At 42.8% G+C, this 17,386-nt stretch overlaps 1 protein-coding gene across 2 annotated transcripts; it reads left to right on the forward strand.

Annotated features, from left to right (window-relative positions):
• The first annotated feature begins 1,227 nt into the window (after positions 1 to 1,227).
• On the forward strand, positions 1,228 to 10,655 carry ARGLU1 (arginine and glutamate rich 1). Of its 2 annotated transcripts, XM_081859024.1 has the most exons (4): positions 1,232 to 1,805; positions 6,272 to 6,497; positions 8,823 to 8,906; positions 9,853 to 10,655. In XM_081859024.1, exons 1-4 carry the CDS (start codon positions 1,447 to 1,449, stop codon positions 10,015 to 10,017), a joined length of 834 nt encoding a protein of 277 aa, XP_081715150.1. In that variant the 5' UTR covers positions 1,232 to 1,446; the 3' UTR covers positions 10,018 to 10,655. The 2 variants fall into 2 exon arrangements, with proteins under 2 accessions (XP_081715151.1, XP_081715150.1); XM_081859025.1 differs by lacking the exons at positions 8,823 to 8,906; positions 9,853 to 10,655 and adding an exon at positions 8,332 to 8,563 and having other exon boundaries at positions 1,228 to 1,805.
• Positions 10,656 to 17,386: the final 6,731 nt, after the last annotated feature.

The following is a 17,386-nucleotide window of genomic DNA, read 5'->3' on the forward strand; positions in this document are numbered from 1 at the left end:
TACAATTAACAATTTCCCCCCCAAAATGTATTGTTTATTTAATATTTCTAAGAGCCACCTGCAAATTTCATCTTGGGATCTCAATGGGATCACATTTTTAAAATATATATTGTACATAACATGTCTACCTTATTGGGTTCTGTTTAGGATAAAGGGGTATTCTTGGAGTAAAATATAAGAGAATAAACAATAACTCAACATTAGTTGCTTCAGACATTTCTTTAGAAAGTTATTCAGTTAAAAGGTGTCAGGCTTTTCTTTTAAAAAATGTGTTCCAAAGCAGTGATAGCTTCCTATTGCACGATAGAATTAACACTTTAAAAGAAGGTGGACCTGGAGTTGTTTAAAAATGACAAACCTTTAGCAATTTTTATTTTATTGACTTCGTAAAAATTATACACCTCATTGATTGTAAAAACCAAACAAACAAACCACCCCCCAAAAGCAGTTTGCAGTTTTTTTGCATCACATTCAGTAACCTATCACTGCACTCATTGTGTGTGTGTATCAGTGTATCAGTGCAATGGGCACCCAAGGAGGAGCACACAAGGGCCAGGAAAATGGCATTTTTAAAATAAAACAAAATAAAATAAAATAATATATTAATAATAAAATAAAATAAAAATATTAATAAAATAATAAAATAATATTATTTTATTTTATATAAAATATATTATAAAAAATAAAAGTAAAATAAAAAATTATATTATATAAAAAAACATTATATATTTATATATAATATATCATAAATATATATATATAATATATCATAAATATATACTATATTATACAATCCATTTTTTAAAAATAAAATATTTTATATATTGTATATTTTATATTATATAAAAATATTAAAATAAAATAAATATTTAAGATGCCTGCCACTTCCACAATTTCCCAGCCGGCCCGAGCTCCGCCCATTCGCCCTTTCCCTGGTTCCAAGCCACGCCCAAACCAACGCAGCTCCGATCTTCAACGCTTCGCGCCGCGCTCGGCAATTTCCGTCACCGCGCGCGCCGATCCTAACGTCACCGCTCCGCTCGCCGCTTAAGCGGTCGCTCCTTCGTGAAAACTCGCCGCAGCTTCTTCGGCTATTTCCGGAGAGAACTGCGGCGCTTTCTCTACCTCCCACCCTCCGCTTTCCCTCTCCAAGGCGCGACGCCGCGGTGCATTGTGGGGACGCGCGCGGCGCATTGTGGGCCGGGAGGAAGGAGGAGAATTCCTCTTCCCTCCCTCCCCCCTCCGTGTGACTCGGAGCTGAGGTGGCCGCCATCTTGTCCACCAGCCAAACCATCCGCCGCCGCTGCTGCCGGGCTTTTGAGGCCTTGCGGGGAGAAAGCTCCGAAGCGGCCTCCTCCTCCCGCCTCCCCGCGTAGGGGCAGAGTGGATGCCGGGTCCTTCCCCGGGTCCGGGCTGCTGAAGACCTCGGAGCCGGGCTCCTCGGGGATGGGCCGCTCCCGCTCGCGGAGCTCGTCGCACTCGAAGCGCGTCAAGAGCTCCAAGCACAACAAGAAGAACCGGAGCCGCTCCCGGTCCCGCTCCCGGGAGAAAGAGAGGGCGAGGAAGCGCTCCAAGTCCCGGGAGAGCAAGCGGAGCCGGCGGAGGGAGTCCCGCTCCAGGTCCCGCTCCAACACCGCGCCGTCCAGGAGGGACCGCGAGAGGGAGAGGGAGCGGGAGAGGGCCTCCTCCCCGCCCGACCGCATCGACATCTTCGGCCGGACCGTCAGCAAGCGCAGCAGCCTGGACGAGAAGCAGAAGCGCGAGGAGGAGGAGAAGAAGGCCGAGTTCGAGAGGCAGAGGAAAATGTGAGCCTTTGGGGTATAGGGGGAGATGGGGGGGGGAGCGACGCCAATAAAACCGCCCCCCCCCACTGGTCTCTGGCTAGTGATCATTCCCGGGAGGTGGTTTTTCCTGGAAAGAGGAGTTGCTGGTGGGCAGGCGGCGAAGGGGCGGACTTCGAGGCAGACGCTGCTGCTCTTGGCATAAGCGCGTGGGGCGTTTCTGATTTGAAAAGAGACAGCGGGTGGGAGGGTTTGGGCGGGGAGGGGGGGAGTAGGGGATCCTCCGAAAAAGAGCAGGATGCAGCTGTCATGGATGCTGGAGACAGGTCCTTGGTAGCACGTGTGTTGAAGATCCTGCTGCTGACAGGTCACCTGGCTGCACGCCCACGTGCCATCTGAAGGAGAAGGACAGCCCCCTTTTGTGTGTTTTGTGTTTTCCTCCCCTGTTTCTCTGTTGCAAGGAAGACCTTTCTTCCTCCTCTGGCTTCTTTGGACTTGGCCTGCCTGCTCCTTGTCTCTCTTCTTCACTGTCTCCTTTTCAAGGCTCCAAACATGCAGTTACTTTTCTAGCATTGCATTTTGAACATGCATTTATTCCAGTATGTAGAACCGTGGAAAATTGTAGAGTTGGAAAGGGACTGCACCGGGGGTCATCTAGTCCAACCCCCTGCAACGAAGGAATCCGCAGGCAATTTTATTTGCTGAATTTACTTGAGGGCTATTGGGGTGGGGAAGAGAACCCAAGAAGGTTTGCTTGATGGAAAATTATACTAAATCACACTAAAGGGGCACTTTCTGTACCTTGCTCATGTCATTGTTGTGATATACTCTACAGATGCAGTCGGCTTATACCGCTTTATACAAAGTTGGACCATGGGTCCATCTAACAGGATAACGACTGTGAGCTGCTCTCTAGGGTGTCCGACAGAAAGTCTTTCCCAGCCGTTTGTGCAGATACCATTGATTAAATATGGTGTCTTCTGCATGCGAGGCAGGTGCTCTTCCATTAAGCTGCAATCCTTCCCTTTAGAGGGAAGGTTTATACATTTTGAACCAAGTCCTATTCCTAGAATGTACTGTCAGTAGTGGTGTAGCAATACTTAGGATGTGCACGTAGACATAGAACAGTTCTCACTGCAGCTCTTTGGTGTTACTACATTGCAGCCCAAGCTCTCACTGCAAGGGAGGTTTCCTGTACATCATGTTGAAGCACTCCCTCCCCTTTTCATTCCTCCCTTAACTTGCAGGCTGAACTAAGCAGAAGGAAGAATAGTGCTGCATAAAGAGACTTGGTGAAGTGTGTGGGTTGCTAAAAGCTTCAGAATGAGGCACATTGAAGTGTTCTGGCTGCAGTGTTGAACACAGAACAGTTGCAGTCTTATAGGAGAGAGCTATCTAGATATGTAATACATCTCTGATAATTATTCTTGAATTTCACACACACACACACACAAACCCCCTGGTTGATGCCACATGTATCTTGGTAAGTGGGAAAAACAATTCAATAGATTTAGTTAGAAATGCTAGTGGAGTCCTACTGGAGGATTGGAGCCTTCAAAAACTGTTCTTCGTTTGATGAACAAACTGATTTATTCTAATGCTATCAGAATCCTTATACCAGTATAGCACATACACAAATATTGTTCTTTTTATAAGCAATGTAAGCTTATTAGCATTTTATCTGTGCTCCACATTTTGAACAGTAACTGGGTTATTAACAGTGTCCAGTGCCTTATTCATGCAGATCACCTTGTGTGCAAATGTGACACTTGTGGGCAGTGTAACATAGGATAAGGCTGCTCATCCCTGCTTGAAGTAGGGATTTTGTTACGCCCAGTACTCCCTGCTCAGGGAAGGTGCTGCTGCGTTCCATGAATACATTACATTGTTCAGAGAAGTTGGCCACTCTGTGGAGCAGGTATTTGCATGAAAAAGCCAACAGATATAGTGTCTGAACTGGCAATGAGCCACTGTAATTAAAGAAACCTTTCTGATCTTTTATTCAGCTTAGAGAGGGAATAGTCTATCCAGTGTAAATTAGTTATAGTGCATTGTCTTCTGGGATTTTAAAAAATACATATTTGTACATTTGAAAAACTAGTTCTTCAGATTAATTTTATTTAGTTCACATTCTTTTTCGATGGGTTCTGTAGACACATGCTTCTGAGTGTTTGACAGAAGGCCCACTTCAGTCTTATGACTTGTGAATGGTATTGCTACATGAAATGCATTCTTGCACCGAAAGGTCAGCAGGGATCATGTCCTAATGAGAAGTAAAGTTTGATCCTTGACTCAAACTGAAAAGCAGAATTGAAGGTGTTTGAGTTGATCTGTTCCTGCTAAGTAATTAAAATCTTGACCTACAGAACTGTAGTTCTGAAACTGTAAGAATCCATAGTTTGTGGGAAAAGCTAATTAGCATTTTGTTATTGTACAAATCAGTATATTTTGGAAATTGTAGAATGCTTGGATTCCAGATTAGGTGGGTTAATACTGAGTTGAACCTCAAAATAGTAAGAGCAGAAGTGCTTGATGTAAAGAAGTTAGAATTGTCAAAGTTCATTGGTAGAACATGGGCTTAGCTTTCTGGATAAATATAAAATCACATATACTTTATAAAAACCAGTGAGGTCCCTGCTTAACCCTGGCACACCATAATTTAAAAGGTGATTTGGTAGTAGGCTAAAGCCATTAAATACCTTGGAGAGCTACTGTAAGCCAGAGTTAAGTGGGCTGCTCCAATGGTCTTTAAGCATAAGGCCGTTCATCCTAACATGCAGAAGGAAGCAACATAATGCATTATTTTCTTATTAAAAGGTTTTGTACAGTATCCTGGAAAGAACTATCTGTGGTTTTTTTTGGGGGGGGGCAACCCTACGTATTGTGTACCCTCATTAGCTTACATGATGTACACAAGTTTTTGAAAGTCCCATCTCCATAATGTATACAACACTCAATGTAGTCTTGTTTTCTTTCCAGCCTACACAACAGATTCTTACACATGTGGGCTGTCACAAGTACTGCAGCACACAGAACCTCACTTTTTACCGCATGCTGTTTTAATTTTCATAGTGTCAGAGGATTCAACTGGCAGCATGAGGAGTCCTTGTGTGTTGCGCTCTCAGAATCCTAACAGCTTAACTGATACCATTCAGCAAAAAATATATACCATCGCATTTAATGGGCAGGAGTTAAGTGTATGCTTCTCTTACAGGAAAAGGAGTGGGATTTATAAGAATCTCACTATGGCCAGTGTTTCAGGGTCCCGCAGTTTCAGGGAAAAGTTTGAAATTGTGATGAGACAATTTTTTGCCCCATGTTCCCCTAAACACGCCCCCCCCCCCCGAAATACATTAATAACCTAAAAAGTAATATTTGGCTGTCATGATTTTCAGCACTACATTAAGATCAAATGCTGCCTTGTTTTCATATAGCTAATAATCAAGGAGATGATTATGTGACACTGTTTAAAAAAGGCAGATTTTGCCCCTCTGGCTTGTTCTTCATGTTCACTGTAGCATAAAGCTTTGGCATTTCTGACATTAAATTGTATGGTTATTTAAGGTGATAGCTAATTGGTCCTGCCCATCAGTAGAACAGACTTCCGAAACAGGACTACTTCTCTTCCCTGCAGCAACCATTCCCCTCAGAAGGGCTGTGGGATTCTCCAGGGCAGATTGGGCGGGCACAGAGGGAGGTGCTGCAGAGAAGAGCAAGGAGAAGCTTTGTTTTAAGCCTATGCTTGTGTAACATTGTGGCTTTTTTCTTTATTCTCCCAGTGGCATACCTGTTAAAATACAAAAAAAAAACACCTAAAAAACAAAACTTAATCACATTAAAGCAAAGAAATAAAACCAAGTGCAGATGAGTCTTTAAACTTCCTGAATCAGATCAGAGCTCCTGAAAAGACAGGGAGAATAAAAATACCTTTGCCTGATGACAAAAAGTATATAGTAGGCACCAAGCAAGCCTCTCTAGCAATTGCACTGCTGTGGTGCTGTCTCTGAAAGGGCCAGGCTGTCTCCATTGTAGCAGCCTGCCAGATCTTACTTGGCAGTGGTACTTGAAAAAAGGCCTCTGGTGATGACCTTGTGGGTCAAATACATACAGTTCAATTATAATAGATAGTTTTTTTATTATAGCATGCTTGGCATTGCTGCACAGGTAAATGTCCAATTGACATGCGGGTCCTTTTGGATCTGGAAGGCAAAATGGGGGCGGGGGCTCATACGTGCTCCGCTGTTGCGTGCAGGAACCAGGAAAGCACACACCCATACCCTGTGTGAAATGGTCTCTGCCTGTATTTAGGGACTTATGAAACCGGAGGAGGGGAAGCAATACTTACTGTTGAATCCTATAGTTCCACTTGTGTCCACTTGTGTCCCACAGTGCCTGCTATGCAGATGCACACATCTGTGCAAAACTTAATACATGAGTTATCACATTGGAGGTGACAAAAAATCATTGATTTGGTATTTCTGTTCTTGCAGCCGGCAGCAAGAAATAGAAGAGAAGCTTATTGAGGAAGAGACGGCTCGAAGAGTGGAGGAACTTGTAGCAAAGCGGGTAGAAGAAGAACTGGAGAAACGGAAAGATGAGATTGAGCGGGAAGTTCTGCGCAGGGTGGAGGAGGCTAAGCGCATCATGGAAAAACAGTTGCTCGAAGAACTCGAGCGACAGCGACAAGCTGAACTTGCAGCACAAAAGGCTAGAGAGGTAACGCTCGGTCGTTTGGAAAGTAGAGACAGTCCATGGCAAAACTTTCAGTGTCGGGTTGTGCCTCCTGTTGCGTTCAGAAGGAGATGGAATACAGCAAATCTAATTCCCTTCTTGTGTAAACTTGCATTGCTGCGAAACTTAATTTCTAACTTATTCAGAGGAGCTCACTGATACCTAAAACAGTTACTCTCCTATAAAAACCTGTGTAAAGGATACTTGAATTTTAATGGAACTGACCTACATATTTGAGAATGGTTTGAAACTTTTGCCATGGCTGCAGGATATATCCACAGTCCTTTCTTATGGGGGCAATGGGTTAAACAATCTGTGACTATGTATCCCTCGTTTGTTTTGTTTTACCTAGACTGTAAGAGGCTTTATGCCTTCAGTCAGGGGGCGGGAAATAAAAAGCAGGGTGCAATGCTGAGCTGCACTGCCTTTTTTTAAACAAATAGATTTTCTTATTCTCCCTTTAAGGCAGTCACACATTCTTCTTCAAAACACAGTGGAATAATTCTGGAACTCTGGTCCCATTCACTTTCTTCACAAAAAGGCTTACGCCAAACTCATGAGATCCATTTTTTCAGTGACTACTAACAACTTCTTTTCCTCTAGACTAGAGAGTTGTAAAAGAGCAGGTTGTCCTTGTCTGAAGTTGAGCTAAACATGTGACTTCTTCTGTCAGCAGCTGGAGCAGAAGCTGAAAATGTCTTTCTGTGAGGCAGTCAGTAATTTGCTACTGGAGGTTTTAATGCTTGCCAGCACTAATCACTCCAGGATCCCCAAACTTCAAGTTAAACTCATTTTCACTCTACAGAAAGCCGTGCTGAGTGTCAGAGGACTCATGCTAATTCCCCCCCCCCCCCCAATTCGTGATTTGACCAAGTTGATTTAGTTCGTTAGTTGTCAATAGGAGAGAAGCTTCAGTAAGATGATTGCCCCCACACCCTCATGATTTTTGGTATGCAGGATGTTTAAAATACAGAATAACTGCATGTGCTATAAATTCAGTTTGATTTTTACAAATCTAAACTTTGGCTATAAGTAACCGCTGAATTATTTTTAAGATTTCAGTTTGAAAAACAAAACTTTGTATGATGGATTTTGGCTGGAGTAATGGTGCCTTCCCAAAGAGTAGATAATTGAACAGCAGGGAATAAACATGATAATGGCTGTTCCCATCAGGACCCTTTTATCACACATCATAACCTTGAATTCCTGGAGTGAAGGGTGCCAACCTGTAGCTGGTTACTAGACATAGCAAGAAGTATTTTCTTCACATACTTGCTTTGTTTCCTATTTACTATATTTTTGTGCAGACCTCAGGCTGATTTAGCAAAACCTCCACATATTTAAATAATTTGAATATTTATGATGATAACTGAAATTATTCTTGAACCTTCTTGCAATATTTTTGCTTATGGTTTGCATAACAAAGTTTCTTTAAAATTTATGAAGGGAACTCTAGTTTCAGATGCGATTTCAGACTCATACTTTCCCTGGATTCCCGGACTCCAGTTTAAATTGCAGAAGGGACAGTTTGATACTGTCTCTTAAGCTTGTTACACCCTAGGATGTTCAGTCCATTTACCCACGAAGGAAGCCCATAGTTCCTACGGAGTATGGATTGCCATTTGTACTTTTCGCTAACAGTAAATGTATTTTTTTTCTTATTAATTGTTTGCCTTAGGAATGTTTTACATATTTTTGTTCCTTCTTACCGTAAACATCTGCATTCCTCAGCTCAGCCTTCCTTGTATGTTGTTTCTTTATAAATGGTTGAGCTGCTGATGCAGGCATTGCCAAGCTAACAGTACAAATCATTTTAAAGAGGAAGCTGGCGCGTATGGCAGCCGAGGAGCACACTCTGCAGGACACTGGACAAGACAGTAAATATTCAACTTTTAATGCTGATTAAAGGAGTATAGGTAAAGAATACGTAGGTATACATGATTGGTGAGACAAACTATTCACTTTATTTATATTTTATATATTACTCTTTTAATTTGGTAAATACTATCCAGTTTTTGTAGTTGTCCTTGTTGATTTGTGTGATATTAAAATACTAGTAATAACTGGCTAGGGTTCTCTTGACTAGGGAGGGTTTAGTTGATTGCTGTTTGGACTGGGAGGGATGATTTAAATTTAGAGCTAGAGACCAAGTTTAGTGGCTGCACAGTTTGCTGTTTGAAAGACAAAAGACGGTGGCTATAAAAGCTGCCCCTTTAAGACAGTTCACAGAAGAAATTCCTAGGAAGACTAGTGCAGATGGGTGAGTGAGTATTTTACTTTTCTAACATCTTAACCTGTCCTCCCCTTTAGGAGGAAGAGCGTGCAAAGCGTGAGGAGTTAGAACGAATACTAGAAGAGAATAATCGAAAAATTGCAGAAGCACAAGCTAAATTGGTAAGTAGAAGTAAAGTTTTGGTGTGCAGTAAAATAGCGTACAACCTGGCAATGCTAAGAACACTTCAGCCAATTTAAATAATTGGATTTGAGAACATTTAACTCTGCTGAATTGTAGCTAAAGGCCAATGATCTCTCCTTCCTAGTTCCCTGAAAATTGATTCCAAAAGGTTGGGGGACGTTCCTAAACATCTTTGCGAAGGGTGAAAGAGAGACAGAGATCATCATGACCCCAACAAGAATTAAAATACGCTCTGGTGCTGTTCTGCTAATGCTTGCATAAGTGCTAGTGGATGAGTTTGCACAGGGTTAAAATAGCTGTGTTCTGTAGCAGTTTTCATGCCTGTGCAAAAGTTTTTACCAGTGGAAGAAATAATTCAGTTTCACTTGTTTTTGTATAATAATCTCATGCAATGAGTGGAACAGGTCTTTTCACATGCAGCAACTGCAGCTGCTGCATCAAACCCATATTTCAGATTTCTGAGATCTTGCCTATTCTTGTTGAAGCTAATGGTAAAACCTTGGTCTCCAGCTATATATAACCACAAGAGAATTTAAAGGGGGGTGGACACTTACTGATTTTACTTTGCAGTGCCTTTAGTGCACTTTTGGAGCATGCTGTCTTGTGAAAGTGTTTTCACCTTTTTTTAAAAGAAAGAAAATAGCTTGTGATAGGTAAGGGTCATGGAAATGACTTGCTTTGTTTCCTTAGAATAATGAGAGTATAGAGAGGTATATAAAGGTAGGCTCAATAACTGGAGGGCAATGAAAATGTATGCTCAGCCATTTTGTTTGTAGAATGCTAAATAATTTAATGGTGTAGGATTTGGCTGTTTTTGGCAAATGTTTTCCGCGGTATAGGATTGGTGCAGTATAGGATTGTTGGAGCAGCAAATAGCGTGTGAGGATTGCAGAATATCTAAATTCTACTGTTTTCATGTTATAGGCTGAAGAACAATTGAAAATTGTTGAAGAACAAAGAAAAATTCATGAGGAGAGGATGAAACTAGAACAAGAGAGGCAACGTCAGCAAAAGGAAGAGCAAAAAATGATCCTAGGCAAGGGAAAGTCTAGGCCGAAACTGTCATTCTCACTAAAGAGTCAGGATTAAATTTCAGCTCTGAACTCTAATGGAAAATGAAACAAAACTTTGTATAGTAGCTTCATGTTGAAGTGTTTTTTTATTTTATTTTCTTTCGTGATTTTTTCTTTTCTTTTTGGACATCTGAAAAGTTAGCTTGTTCTAATAGGGGCTGTGCTCTACATCTCTCTTATTTTAATGTCTATTGAGTTAAATCCTTATCAGATCATTGTCTTCTTAAAGAATAAATCTGTTTTGATTCTATGATAAAATGACTTGATGCAGGTCAGGTCATTTTATGAATTATGGTATGGTCTGATAAGGTTTTTACTGACCCACTGATCTCAGAGTTATACTCTGATGTTAATTTTTAATGCTGGTTTGCTGACTTCTTAAAAAAAAGTTTGGCAAAAGTATTGGTAAATTCCCACAGTGTACTGGATCCTCAGTGGTTTGTTATATCGGTGTCTTATGATACTATCCCACTATTGTGCTTGATGTTCCTGATACAGGTAAGGAAAAAGTTGGTCAGTGTTGGCTGGAGATGTGTAAAGGGAGTTCAGTATTGTCTCTGCTAGAATTGTTTTTATTCCAGTGGTAAAATTCAACCAGCATTCCCAATTGTGTAAATAAACCAATTTGCCGAATAAAGTGAAGTCTTAAATTCATACGTTTTAAGTAAATTTTTTTAGTGCATGTATATTTTATGTTAATGAACAGAAACTTGTTTTCCCATAACCAAAAGCACACTAGTATTAAGGTCACTAATATTTTTCATGCTCTCTATGCTAAGCTTGCACATACAATTTGAAACTATCACAGCTGTGCGGTTTAGTGGCTATCGCTGGCTTAGAGGTAGTTTTTGTTTTGACGAGATCCTCATTTCATCTGCTGCATCTTTCTTTGTCCAGCATTCAAAGAGTTAATGAGGCTTCTGTGTGCCTAGTGGAATTGTTTACTTTTGAAACTTCCCTCAGTTTCAAAAGCAGTTTGCCATCCAGCATTACAGGGTTATACTTGGGAACAAGTCAAAATACCCTTGTGTTCATGAAACTAATTTTTCCTAATGTTTGCATTCTTCCCCTTTATCTTCATCCCACCCCAGCATAATGGACAGATAAAAAGTGCCACATGCATATTTTTTAAAAAATTCTTGTGGCTACTGAAAGTATTTGCTGGCATGTCCACCAGCCATTAATAATTATGGTTTGTGATATTAGACTGGTGTAACAGTCTATGTATGCCATTTGAAGCACTTATTTTTTTTGGCATAGGAAGTTTTGCAATTGGATCACTATAATAATTTTGTAAAGGCTTTTTGTGTTATTGTAATGGTAAACACAAATGAAGGTTAACATGCTAGTCCTTTTCTTCAGGCACGGAGTGTTTGGATCCTGCACGTTTTTGTCAGTCCCAAAATATTTTTGGCACCAAGATAGACGGATTAGTTTTCAAACATAACTGTTCTAGTGGAATCCCCCCCACCCCGGTTGTCATGTACAATGTTTCTACTAAAACTGCAGTATCCATAGTTTGTTCATAACGTTCTTACTTGAATAGTTGAATCAAAAAGGAACAAAAGAGTGATGGTGCCTTTTTTAGTTTTGCAAGCAATGTAACATCTTTTGCGTCAGGTATGTGACCCAGATCTGGAAGAGTCTCATGTTCTGTTTGCCCAGATTACAGGATGAAAAGATGATGATGAAATACACAACAGCTGAACAGTCAATATCTTTGAGAATGTTTTTAATAAATTAATACCGCTGTAATCATTGTGCTGTTCTTACTTCTACCTGCGTTTATCTAAAACCTAGCAAAATACCCAAGGAAACCCAAGTTCTTTCAAGTCTCAGTAGTTTGCTTTAAACTATATGGTAACGAAACTGATGCGATTGCTAAAAGCAAATGTATTAGGAAAAACTCAGTGCCATCCAATATAGTTATTTTTTTTATTTTAAAAAATGCATGGACTTAAAACATCCCAAGTCCTCAATGCATTTGATATATTTTACTAGTATTTGTTTTTTATGTACAAGATACCAAAAAGAAGGTGGGAAACCACTTGTTTAAGCTGTGAAATAGAAAGGATATCTGAAGTGTCCTGGCATCGCCTAATAATACTGAATGCATATAACCAGAATACATATTTATGTAATATGAACACCTATGGTTGCAAGTGGTCTTTACGTCTGGGCCTATTATAAAGATATAGCTCTAAATTTACTCTACATTTTTAATGAGACTTGTATTTCAGTTGCCTAATAAAATCATGCTTTCCCCCCATATAATATGGTAAGTTTGATCAAGTGACTGATAGGCATTCCTTCCACAACAAAGTGTCTTGCAGCACCTTTAAAGACTAACCAATTTGTTCCGGCATTTACTGTAATAAATTTCTTCGTCTTTATGATGCTACAATGCTGCTGTTTTCACTTTCCTTATGTTGAGAACTCTAGAGCAAAAGTTGATTTTAAAGACAAAATCCTGCCTTTTTTGTTTTTGTTTTTTTAACAACAACAGTAGTTTGAGGCTGCTGTGGTTTGCAGAGTTGGAGATGGTTAGGGTCTGGTCCTATTCGAACTCCCTGCAGATCCGGTGCAACATGATGTGTGCTCTACAGATAAATTCTAAGGAAGCTTTCTTCTTTTAATATTAAAACATAGTTATTTTGCTCATTGTTATGTTAGGATCCAATAACGCATACCTTTCTAATGCTGCTCAGTGTGTGACAGCATGTTTTTTTTTCTTTTTGGCACACTGTACTGTATCTTGGAAGCCATTCTGACAGCTGACCTGTCCATTTCAGTTTAAACTGGCAAGGTGGATTACCCCTCCCCATATTCATTAGCAAACCCCCTTTCCTGTTCCCTTTTTACTCCACTTCCTGCATGGCCAATTAAAAGAGAAAGGCCGAGAAACTTGCTGACAACTGCCAATTTTTCTTTCTCATAAATGTATCCAAAGAACCAGGCGATCATATATTGTAGAAGTACTGTAACTTCTTAGGGAAGAACACAGTTGCTGCCTTCTGCTTCACTGTGTCTTGCTGGAAGAAAAATGACCAGCCTGTGATGCATTTGGGTTCCACTGGCTTGAGGAAGGCAGAACTGGAAGGAAATCATGGTTTTGGCAAGTTCATGAGAAATGAGGAATCGTCGAGTCAAGTGTGACCTGAAGTGGTGTTTGGAATAAACAGCACGCTTTAAAAAAAGTCCTTTTCTGACTTTCCTAAAGATGCTGGGGTGCAGAGTCTTGCACCCCAGAACTGAAGACAATAGGCTGGATTTTTATTTTTAGTTAGGGCTGTATCAAACCAATGGAAACCCTTTGTACCTATGGAACCTACCTTGTTTGGAAAGAACTGATCTCCCCGCAGTTTCTCCCCTGAGTCTCTTAGTATCAAAAGTAGAGACTTCCTTACACCTGAGTCATTGGAAAAAGCCAGTGGCGGGGAGCAGCAGTGCCTGGAAGCTGGATCCTGAGAGGGAGTTAACTTTGCAAGTACCGTACATCCCTAATGCTTTCAGGGTCCCTCAGTCCCAACAAATGAGCTTAGGTAAGGGCTGCAGGCGAGAGGCTTTAATGGACAGCGAGCAGGCGCAGCTTGCGTAGACTGTTCCCGGATGGCGACCAGCTTTTCCAAAACCTAGTAGAAAAGTGGAGATCACTAAAGAAGAAAGCATTTTCTCTCCCCCTCGAACCACCCCCTTGATCTTACAATTGGGAAGTTTCTGTGTGTTGTTGTGTTTTTACTTTTTTGTTGTCATCGTGAGCCTCCCAGAGTGGCTGGGGCAACCCAGTCAGATGGACACGGCATACAAATAATAAAATTATTTATTTATTTTATTATTTATTTATTTATTTATTTATTTATTTATTTACGATTTAAATGTGGCAGACCCAAATCCTCTTACAATTACCCTGTAAGGCCCAGCTTCCCGGGAATTCATTCGCGGTTTTCAAAGAATAAATCCCCTATTTCTTTATTTTTAACCAAGAATAAATAAAATTTAACTAAAGGCCGCCATGCCATGCCTAAAGAGCGCACATTCGCCCTGCAAGAACTTCCGTCCAGTTTGGCGGGACTCGCGTCCGAGTTGAAGCAGGCAAATGAGAAAATCCATTTAGGGAGCAATTTCGGGAAAGCAAAAGCCACCGCCTGCCTCCGTCGGAGCTGAGCGAGACTTTCCGGCTTGCTCTCCCTCCTGGCTCCGCGCGGTCTGCCGGGCCTTAGGGGGCCCGATCCCCTCGCTGGGCGCAGGAGAAACGATGGTTTGGGGTGGGCAGCCCAACGCGGGACAATCATCCGGGGAGCGAAGCTGCGCTGCCTGCCCAGCCAGAACCAGATTGTTCCCCTGCGTTGCTGTTGAGTTTTAGTCCCGGGAAGAGAGACATAAGTAAACGGGCTGTGCAGATCGCAGCTAAAATCTCCTTTTTCTCGGGAGGGGGCGGGTGGCCTCCAGTAACACTCCTTTGAAACAATAAATCGAGGCAAAACCATATTTAGCCTCCCGTTTTCTTTCCTAAAGGGCTGGCCAATGTTTTTGAGGCTGTTTGTGTCGTTCGATTAAGCAACAGGATTTTTATTTTACTTTTGCGGGGAAGGGGTGGTGGAGAAGCTCTGGAAGAACTGCTGTCCCGCTTGAAGGAGAAAAAAAAAACCTCTTCTGTTTCCTGGGAAAGTGGATTCAGATCTGTCCGGAGATAGTCAATCCACCCTGCTCCCCCCAAAAAATATTATTAAGGGGATATGCGTGCAATCCCGAACGAGCAACCCGAAGTTTGTGGTTCTGAGCTCGCTCGCAACGGTGGCGCAACCCGCTTTCCATGGAAAGGAGGATTTGGGTTCGGGGTGTTGTAAGTCGCTTGATGGAAAGCCTGCCGGTCCCTTGGGCTGGATTTCCCACGGGGCTGCAGTCCGGATCCTCCGCAAACCGTTTCCACGGTCGCGGGTCGGAGGAGGGACTTGTATCCCAAAGCAGAAGTTGACCAGAAGGGCGACTTTTTCGCTCGCCACTTTGCGCACCAGCCTCGGGCGCGCAGAAGCAGCTGCCCAACTTTTCGCCAGGAGCAGCGCTTGCTTGGGAACCGCGCCGGCGAAGTGGCCACTGAACTTTGGTGGAAGCCTCTTCAAGGTTGAAGAGAGCCAGATCAGACCGGTTTCTTGAAAGAAATACTTTTATTTATTTATTTTTTAAAAAGTTTTAAAACAAGCCCGCAGTTCCCCACCTACTTACCTGGACGTAAATCCCAGTAAACACAATGGGGCTTCCTGCTGAGGAGTAGACACACACATATATGATTGAATTGTCGAGAGTATTTACACGTGTAACCTTCAGAGCTTCCCTGAATCACTACAGAGTTTGCTTTTAAAATGGGAATCGGATTGTTCGCCTGTAAGAAAATGTTGCTTGTTTTTCTTAACCTTTTTTTTAAAAAAAGAAAAGAAAAAGAAAAACGGTATTCCGCTCTCAGACATGGCTATTTACAGCTGCCCTTTCTTGCCAAATCTCTTTTGTGACGTCCCGTATTTTTAGCTCCTTGGGGCTATTTTTAGGCTTTCCAGATGTGCTTCTTTCTTCGAAAGGGGACCCCCCTCCTTCTTTGACAAGGTTAACCCTGATTCCGGAGCCTGGAAGAGGAAAAGGGACACGAGGCACCCTCCCTGCCCCCCAAGCCCGAGGCTGGCACTAATTTTGGACAGGCTTTTCCTCGCCGGGCTAGCCTGTTTTTCAGCCTATTTTCGTCCCACCGGACGCTCAGCATCACGGAGGATGCAATCAGAAGCCGTTTCCATATATATTGTATATGGAAACGGCTTCTCTCTCTCGTGTGTGTGTGTGTGTGTGTGTGTGTGTGTGTGTCCCAAAACACACATGCACACCTTCCTTACTTTAACAGCAACTCAACCGGCGCGTTTCTAAACAAACAACCCCCGTATCTCCAAAGTTCACCTAACTTTATCTTGGGTCCTTGCAAAAAGCCGTTGACGGGCTTCCTGGCTCTTGTGAAAGAACAACCTTATCTATGCAAAAGTATCTTTACCTTTGCAAAAGTTTGGACAGAGAATCCCTCCAAGTGAGCAAACGGTGTGCAAATGACGCCTTTTCGGGTCCCCCTCCCCACCTTTCACCTTCGGATATCTGAGTCACCTTTCCAACGATTGTCTCCTGGGTGAGAATCCGGATTTCCTCCTTCTCCTCCCCCCTCCTCCTCCTCTCTGGACGGCGTCGGGGCTCCCCCGACAAAGGACACCGAATTCACAGTTGGCTCAGCCCCGCTTGGCACTTTTGCGAGAGAGAAACCGACTGGGAGGGAGGCGAGAGACCCCGGCGCGCCTCGGACGCGCGTCTGTCGTGCAATTGGCGAAGGCAAGCTCGGGACAGAGTGCTAATTCGGACCAAACGGTGCCAGGAAAGCAGAGTCGCACGTCTTTGGGAAAGGGGAGTTTCACCCACGGCTTTGGGAAAGGGCAGTTTGGCTTCTTCCAAAAGGAACCAAGACCTTCTCCAACTCTTTAACATAAATAATAATCCAAAAAAACTCATATACACCCCCCACCGAGAATTGTCTTAAAAAGAAAAAGGGGTTTCTTCATCCTGAAATATTAAGATATTTGGGTTGTTTTAATCAAATGAGAAGAAACGGATGAGTTTGAAAGCGGGGGGGTGGGCGGGCAGGAGAGAGGAATATGCACGGATTTAAGATAACTTTTCTACTGTCTTGGTTTTTGATGTTCCAAACTTGGGAGAAAGTTTCCAGCTTCTAAATTCTGACAGAGCAGTTTGTGGCCTCGCTCGCTGCATCTCTCCAAATGTTTATAAGAGAGCAATCCAAAAATGATCGGATCGTGCCAGATTAGAGACCGCATCTCCTTCGAAACATTGTAGGGAAATTGCTTGATTGTTCTATCCATTGCAATTCGTATCATTCCATGTAATGTCGGGTTGCTAACTGCCCCGCTACGGAAAGTTCTAATCCGGATCATATGGGAAAGTGGGATTTTTCCCTGGCGCGCTCCTCTGTTTTGGCCAGCATCCCGCGATGCAGAGGTGATCGAAAGCAGGACATTTCACCAACAAATCCCCAAACCTCACCTTTTAATTAAAAAAAAAAAAATCAAGATGAAGCGCGCGCGCGCGTGTGAATGGAAAGGCTCCCCATTCAAGTGGAGCGCAAAACTGCGCTCAGGATCGCGCCGTCTAAGCGCCCGAGCGTGGCTGCGATCGGCTGCGGTTACCGTCGCGGCCGCTAGTGGGCGCTGTGGCTCCACGGAATGGTGCAGGGAGGCCGGTTCCGCTTAGCAGCCGCGCAGACCTGGCGGCGGCCGGGTTGGCGGAGCCGGGGAACCTGCCGCGCTGCCGGGTCGGGCCTCCCTCTCCGCAGGCTGCTGCCCCGC

Source organism: Podarcis erhardii, assembly GCF_964252035.2.
Source record: "Podarcis erhardii genome assembly, chromosome: 4".
Classification (NCBI taxonomy): Eukaryota; Metazoa; Chordata; class Lepidosauria; order Squamata; family Lacertidae; genus Podarcis; species Podarcis erhardii.